Source organism: Egretta garzetta, unplaced genomic scaffold (assembly GCF_000687185.1).
Source record: "Egretta garzetta isolate BGI_Z169 unplaced genomic scaffold, ASM68718v1 scaffold155, whole genome shotgun sequence".
In the NCBI taxonomy this organism is placed as follows: domain Eukaryota; kingdom Metazoa; phylum Chordata; class Aves; order Pelecaniformes; family Ardeidae; genus Egretta; species Egretta garzetta.
In genome coordinates this window covers 1590413-1598363 of record NW_009259613.1, presented here as the reverse complement: position 1 = coordinate 1598363, position 7951 = coordinate 1590413, and the positions used below count along the sequence as shown (strand labels likewise).

The 7951-nt window shown below is 45.5% G+C and overlaps 1 protein-coding gene across 1 annotated transcript in view; it reads right to left on the bottom strand.

Moving 5' to 3' along the window:
- The window catches only part of NFX1 (nuclear transcription factor, X-box binding 1), a 49297-nt gene extending 44669 nt beyond the window's left edge, over positions 1-4628 (bottom strand). Inside the window, exon 1 of the mRNA XM_009638470.2 lies at positions 4487-4628. Within this exon, the coding sequence (XP_009636765.2) occupies positions 4487-4628 (142 nt within the window). The remainder of the gene's footprint in view (positions 1-4486) is intronic.
- Between the last annotated feature and the right edge of the window lie 3323 nt (positions 4629-7951).

Genomic DNA, 7951 nt, shown 5'->3' with positions numbered 1-7951 from the left:
GGGGCGAGTGCTCAGCTGGGGCAGTGGGGCGAGTGGTGCTGCATCTCCCGGTGCCGGAATAAGCGGGAAATCGGGAACCTTGTCTGATACTGCAGAGGAGGAAGAAAGACCAGCAGCGACAAAGAAGTGTTAGCGCTGGCGATAAATTGGCCTCACCTTAACCCGTTCCCTGAAGTGGGCTTACTGTACTGGCTGTGTTTAAGAGCCTGGCTAACAGGGCCGAGAGCAGGAGGCTGGGTACAGGACAGCTTGTCACTGCCTCAGTGCATAAAAGAGGTGCTTTTTCTAGGCACAGGGTAGAAAGTAGGGATGTGTCATCAGGCTATCTATTGCATCCTGCATGCGCTGCTCTAGGGAGGTGGCAGAGCCACACACTTGGCACCCCAAATGAGTGCTGGAATTTAAGCTTCTGTTGGAAAGCGCGCACAAGGTTTCCCATACTATAGCTGGTGCTGCAGACAAACCTTATCATGCTCCAGCTACAAATACTCCAAGAACTGCACGCTTTGTCATACTGCGGTTTTCAGCACCAGTGTTTAATGATTCATACCTCCCTGCAGAGGTTTGCAGTGCCATGGTTACAGTACATCTACAGAACTGTTCTATGCTTTTACTGCTGCAACGTGGCTCCAGAATCCTTACAGGGCTGCTGATCTTTTCAGACACTGCAGAGTAAGTTCACAGTTCCACAGCAACTGCAACCCTGAAGAACGGCACCTCAGGAACACTGCTGCACACAGTCTCTGCATTCTGCCCTCCACACCTGCCTGGTGCAATTCTCAGATCAAAGTTTCATTTGCTGCACAGTTCTTCCCCTCCTAGTGGTCAAAGTTCATGGCTCCAAAGCCCTTAAAGAACCACTGGGCTTATTGCAGAAATACTAGCTGTTGAAATGCACCCCAGACTCCTGCCACTGCTGCAAAGGAAGCTTGCAAACCAGTATGGCAACAGGCTTATGAAGATGCTACATGTTTTGCCATGGATTTTGAGTGTGTTTGAAGTGCTTTGCTGTATATAAACATTGTGACCATCTGAGGTTGCACAAAAAGGTATCTGTCAGTGGCATCCTTTCAGAGGTGATACATGGTTTTCCTGCTGCTGTCAAGAAACTTGCAGTAGTCCTCTGGTTCCCATAGGTTTCTCTGTCACTACTGTAGAGATGTCACCATAACATTCACATAGAACTACTACAATTTTTTAACACTGCTTTACATGAATACTACAGCACTACCACTTCAGTATCCACACTCTTTTTTGTTACCACCAAAAAACTACTTGTGGTACAGAAAGCACTATAGGGATTTGCACCAGCTGTTGCACAAATGCCAGTAATTAGGTCTATACAGCTTTTCCTTTGTTCCCCCCTTTCCCTTTGTATCTAAACAGTTCTGCCTTTTTTCCTTTCTTAAGTTTGCATTGGGTCAATCCTGATAGCATAACTCCATGCTTTGTCATACTGCAAGTTTCAGCACCAGTGCAGCCCGCATTTCTGTACAGGCATGTGATTTTATTCTCTTCTTTAGTTTGGCCAAAATAGTCTTTTTATGTTTTCCTCATAATTTTTCCTTTTCAGTGCAGGGATAGGGGCAAGGCTCTCCCCACTATATCATATGCCCTCCCTTAAGACATATTTTTTTGTTTCTACTTTGTCATGCTTGAATATTTATCTCCCTATCCTTTTCCCTTTTATCACTCATTTCTTTTCTCAGTCACTGCTTTTTTCAATCTGACCAGTATGACTGTTAGGAAGCAGCAGGGGCAGACTGCTCCATATGAAAAGTAGAGCTGGGAGCTGAGAGTCAGCAAATTCCACAGTACCTGAGCAAGAAGAGCAGAGCAGGTTCACCAACACTTCAGGCAACAGGCCAGGTTGCCAGGCAAGTGTGAAGTGACAGGGCAGCTCAATCCAGAATTCAAGCCAATGGGTAAGGGTCAGAGAGGGTAGGCACAAGCATACCTGCAACATAGTTCAGGCAGACATTAAGGACAAGAGCATGAATTTTCAAGCAGTGTGGGAAAGAATGAGGGGCAGGCACCCATTGAGGCTTCTCAAGGCCTCACAGCTACCTAAAAAAGTTGGTGCTGAGCCCATCCAGACAACCCACCCCAGGGTGGTGGGAAGGGACATGGGGGGAGATGTACTCAGGCCCTTACAGTCACAGATTTCTCCTGTATGCAGCAGAAAGCTGGTAAACAGCCTTGCCTTCAAGGAAGAGGGGAGATGAGGTAAGGGAGGCAAAAGGAAGGGAATCCCTAGCCATAACTGTCAGTGCCAGCACACCAAGGAAGATAAGTCTGCTAATAGAAACATATTCACTCCTGAGCTAGCATGATAGTATAGTGATTTTTAAGGACCAGTCAGCCCATGGTGGGGTAAGTGACTGCTCAGGAGATGCCTTGACATGAAGAGAGCAAGGTGGCCATGATGCTGAGATTATGGTTAGGAAGATAGGCTACAGCCAATCAACTGCAAGTGTAGATGTTTGGCATGAGTCTCCTGCACACACAGAATACCCTTTTGTGCAAACGATTTCCTGGAGTTCCTGATTTTTAAAGAAGCTGTTCCTAGGTTTTTTCAGTAATTATGTCTTTGAGGGTTACATGGAGACTTTAAGAATACCATACTGGAGGCTCAGGGCAGATGCATGTAAGGAGGAAAAAGAACCCTGCCATGGTTAAGCAGCAGGGACAAGAGAGCCTGTTGCTGGAGACAGCTTTTCAGAAGCAGCCTTCCAAAAGCTAAATTTGGGCCTAAAATTGAAAATAGAATCCAAACTTGTGACAGATAAAAACTAAACCACACATTAGACAGGCCAAAAGGGTTTGAGGAACAACTTGCATAAGGCATAAAATCTAATAATAAATCCCTTTTCAAACACTTCAGGCTCTGGAAGGCTGCTAGACAGTCTGCAGCACCAGGAAAATTAAAAAAAAGAATTTAAAGGAGCATAAAGAGAAAATAACAGAAAATCTAAATTAATTCTTTACATCTGAGTTCACTACATCAAAGCTGGATGAGATTCCCAAACCAGTTCTTCTTCTTTATGAGGGGACGTACCAGGGCTTGTGTCTTGAAAGAATCAGTATGGAATATATACAGTTTATGGACCATTAATAGTATCAAATCACAAGGACCACATGGTATATAACCAGCAATTCTAAAAGAATTCAAGGGTGAACGACCCCTAGTACAAAACTGCTTTGCTCTCAGGAGACAGGGATATGTCAGCTGTAATGTCAATTTTTTAAAAGGATGCCATAAGAAATCTAGAAAAGTACAGGCCTGATTTTTGTAGCAGGCAATTTAATGGGAACTATAAGGTAGATTAGAATTAGAGAGCATATGCATAACGATGCTGTAATAAGGAGGAGTCAAGATGTCTTTTGTAAAGGGAAGAACTGCCTCACAATCTTACTGAATGACCATAGATTTCTGGAAGGTATTTGGAGAGGTCACTGTCAAAAGCTCTTAAAAGTTACACTGCCAAGGAATATAATTGCAGGGGCAAATAACTGGTTGAAAGACAGGAAATAAGACAGTCGGAGTCAATAGTCCATTTTCACAGTAAAATAGCGTCCCACAAGTATGTGTTCTGGAACCTGATCTGTGAAACATATCTCTCAAGGATCTGGAAATGGCAGTGTCAGAGTCTGCTGATGATACAATGTTATTCAGAGATATATATGCAATGGCAGGCTGAGAAGAACTGCAGGCAGAAGAGAAGCAGGGTACTGAGTGTATGGGCAAAAAATGGCAGATGGAATTTAGGGAAGTAACACATATAGGAATAAACAGTCCTATCTTCACATTTGAAATGAAGAGCCCTAAGCTGTTGCAATAAGAAGTTGTATGAAAATGTATGAAAATGTCTTCTCTGTGCCCAGTAGTGTGAAAGAAAGCAAATAAATTATTAAACATTGCTAAGAAAGAAGAAAACAGAGAAAACATCACAACAGTGTATAAACCAATAAATATTGTACACAAATCTGGGTCCTCCATTTGAGAAAAGAGTACAAAGGAATGGGGAAAGGTTCAGAAAAGGGCAAGGAAAAAGGGATTATAAGCATGCAACAGCTTCTGTACAAAGAATGACTTAGATAAACCTTCTGGAAAAGGCGGGGGAGGTATGATACAGGTCTGCAAAATCTAGAGCAGCACAGATGGAGGAAACAGACTGAGCACTGACCTTTGACAGGTGTTGTTAAATCAAAGATCATATGCAATTTTGGCCAGACAGCACTGAAAGAAGGTAAAATGTCAAGATTAAGCTGCACTTGACCTAACAAGTATGGGTGCCCTGATGATTCAAACAAGTTAGAAGCTGAAAGAAAACATAATGGTGGGGTACTGATACTAATAACGTGATACAAGTAACAGAATGGCTAGTCTGGTTTGAAAAATCTGAGCATCCATCCCAAAGCACTGCACAGGAAAGTTAAGGCCATACATGCATCAATAGACTTTACTTGCCCTGACCAGCCTCACCTGGGGCTTCCACACACACACTCTGCCCCATGGGCCCAGGAGTTCCATTAAAGTTCAGGACTAGGTCCCTGATTCTTGCCTGAGCTACATCATAGGTGTACCACACAAATACTTGCGTCCTCTTCTGTCTCCTGTTGCTCATTCTGTCTCCTGGATTTCAGGATTGACCTCAGATCCAACTTACCACCATGCCTTTATCTGATGATCACTGGACTGTTGATGAAGCCTGTTATTGTCACCAGCCCTGCTTGGGTACTTGTAGGACTGCATCCTGCATAGTGAGATCACTGCCCCTGCCTGTTTTATGGTCAGTCCTGGCTTGTCTTCCCCTATGGAGCAGTCCCTACTCCTGCCTGAGAGGTCAAGCCTCCTTGATCTCTGAACTGAGCACCACAGGGCCAGGCCCTCAGGCTTTGCAGGGGCCAGCTCCAATGGCTCTCTACAGCTCAAAGCTAATCTCCAAATCCTGGCCAGACAGCAGAGATAGGTCACAGCCCTGCAGGATTCTTTAACATCCCCAGTGCCCAGAGTGACCCTGCCCCTAGCTTTGCCAAACCCCCTTTAGTGGGGATCACACAAGGGTTCAGGGACTTATTAGGCACATTTGGCTAATCTTCACAGCCAAAGCAATAGATACTAGCTGCTCTGCAGTCATAATCTCCTGGCTTTCAGGGTGGCCCTGGATTGAGTCACCTCTATAAGAAATACAATGACTGTTTTCCAGAATCCTGAAGCTTTATTCACTGATTGGAAGTGGTGCCTTTGGGGACCATCGATGTTCAGCTGTGGCTGTGATTGTCAGTTCCAGTAAGGAAGCCAGGTGGTTGCTGGCTAGACAATCCAATTTATGCATTGCCTGTGGAAAATTGGCTAGGAAAAATGAGTCCTTAATGCCCTCTACAGTTTTCTACCTACTCAAATTCATTCCTTTGGTAAGGCAATGGGTGGTGCAAGAGGTTGGAGTAATTCGTGTAATGGTTTCTATCTGATGCTCCTTTCTTCTTACTCATTTTCCTATGCTCTGCTATGGCTCACCCATGGGCCACAGTCCCCTTCAGGGTGTACCTCCACAGGTATAGAGCACTTCTTTTCAGGAGTGCATCTCCAGCTGTGTCCCCAACAATGTCTCCTTCTACATCTTTCCACCATTTCTCCTTTCATGTGCACAGGATCTTAGGATTTGCCAACATCTATTGACAATTCATGAAGGGTTTTTTTTCTGGTATTGTGGTTCTTACAGGAGCATTCACCTGTAGTGTGCTTGCTTTTGGTGGATGCCTGTAGCTTTTGAGAAAATGAAATGGGCATTCACCACAGGTGCTAACCTACTCTACCCAGACCCCAGCTGGCCATAAGTTGCGGAAACAGATGCCTCAAACCAAGCCCAGAAAGTCAGCCTTACACAGGAACACCACCCTTTTTTTCTCTTAGCAGCCCCTCCCTGCTGAGTGGAATTAGAAGGTTATTTGGGATAAGGAGTACCTTGTCGACCAAAGCTGCCTTTGAGGAATGGCAGCAATTCCTTGAGAGGGCAAAACCCACAACACTGTTGCTGACTGACCATCAGAACATGGAATAGTATCAATGGGTGAAGCGTTTCTCTCTTGCCTCCTTTACATGGTTCCCCTTCATGTTCACATGATGTCCAGGAAGTCAGAACAGCAATGCCTTGTCGTGGAAGGAAGATTCAGATTTGCATGCATACTTTCTGCATGCACCCCAATCCTGTTTTCTCCAAGGCATTTCATTACAGCCATGGCAGGGGATGAATTCATTGTAAAATTTTTCCAGGCTACTGTAAGTAACCTGAATCTAACATAGCATCCCATTAGTCCATCTGCCCTGAACCTGCAAGTACAGAATGGTTGCCTGTACCATGGCAGGCAGCTGTACACCCTACAGGGACCACTGCAGACAAAATTCCTCTGCTGATGCCATCATGTTCCTGCACCCAGACACTGGAACTGCTGGATTATGCAGTACCTGACTACCTGGTGGCCCACAGGACAAGGAGATGTGGCTGACTATGCCCAGGCCTGCAACAGCTGTGCTTGCACCAGAAGATCACAGGGTCCCTAACAGCTCCTCCCTGCTGCCGAATAGCCTGGGCCAGGTTGGATGGGGCTCTGAGCAACCTGATCTAGTTAACAGTGTCCCTGCTCACTGCATGGAGGTTGAATCAGATGACCTCTAAAGGTCCCTTCCAACCCAAAACATTCTATGATTCTATGATTTGTGTGTATGGATTTAAGAGCAGTGATCATAGTGATTGTGATAGTGATAGTTTACTTTATCCCCCCTCAGAAAGTTGCCCATAGCCCCATAGACTGCCTCTGCCTTCCCATAGGGTGTTTTATGATGCCATGGCCTCCCAGACAGCATAATTAGAGACCAAGGGCCCCATTTAACAGCCAGAATTTTAAAGGAGCTTATGGGCCTTCTCCAAGTGCAAACCCACCTCTCCTTGTACCATCTCCCAGACAAGTCATCAGACTGAAGATCAAACAAATCCTGGACCAATATCTCCAGTGTTACAGTACCTTTCTCCAAAGATGAGAGGGTCACCATCTTCCTGTTGGTAGTATTTGCCCATGCTAACAACATCCATATATTTACACAGCAGACCCCATTCTTTGCTTACTTTGGTTTTCTTCTGTCAGTTCATCCAGTCACACCAGCTGCTTCATGCTTACCTGCAAGTTGGACAACTGCTCACACAACTCCAACATGGTTCTAACCCCCTCATATCTCGCTGGACAAGGCCAAAAGGGCCTACAAAAGATGAGTCTCATCTGGTTCTTGGCAGTTCTCCTGGGACATGGTCTGTAGAGGAACAAGAGGCTCAAGCCTCCTCCAGCTCTGTTGCAAGCTGAAGGCTTGGAATACTGGTGTCTACGGGGAGGAAGAATATGGGCAATGCTGTGCTGTAGTGTGTCTCTCCAGACAACACCAATAAACATATCTCTCCCAATACTGTTTCTCCATAGGGGCGTTTGAGATTGGAAACCACAGGAGTCAGGATGAGGCTAGAGGTTGCCCTGATCAAGGTGGTAGGAGTGAAGATGATGGCTCTTCACCCATTTCCTGCAAAGGCTTTTACAAGGGAAGGGGCAAGATCAAGAGCAGGCATTACCTCAGGGAGCAGCTGGGACACAATGCAGACATTCCATGGCATTGTGTGCTCTCAGCTCTACACTAGCAGAATTTCTCAATTCTCAACAGCCATCTCTTCTAGCAGATGGAACAAATCAAGCCACAGATAGACAAGCAGCTCCTTTGGAAGATCTCTCTGCCCCTTTTTTTTTCAAACATTGCAGAGCAGCACTACCTCCTGCAGCCTCAGTTCAGGAAGGCCCAACTCTTGTAAGCAGTAGCCACTCAGCACCAAAGCCAGCTGTCTCTGTATGACTTGGCAGAAGAAAGATACCAGCAGTCTCAGCAGGGAGTGGAGGTGGACGTGTCCTG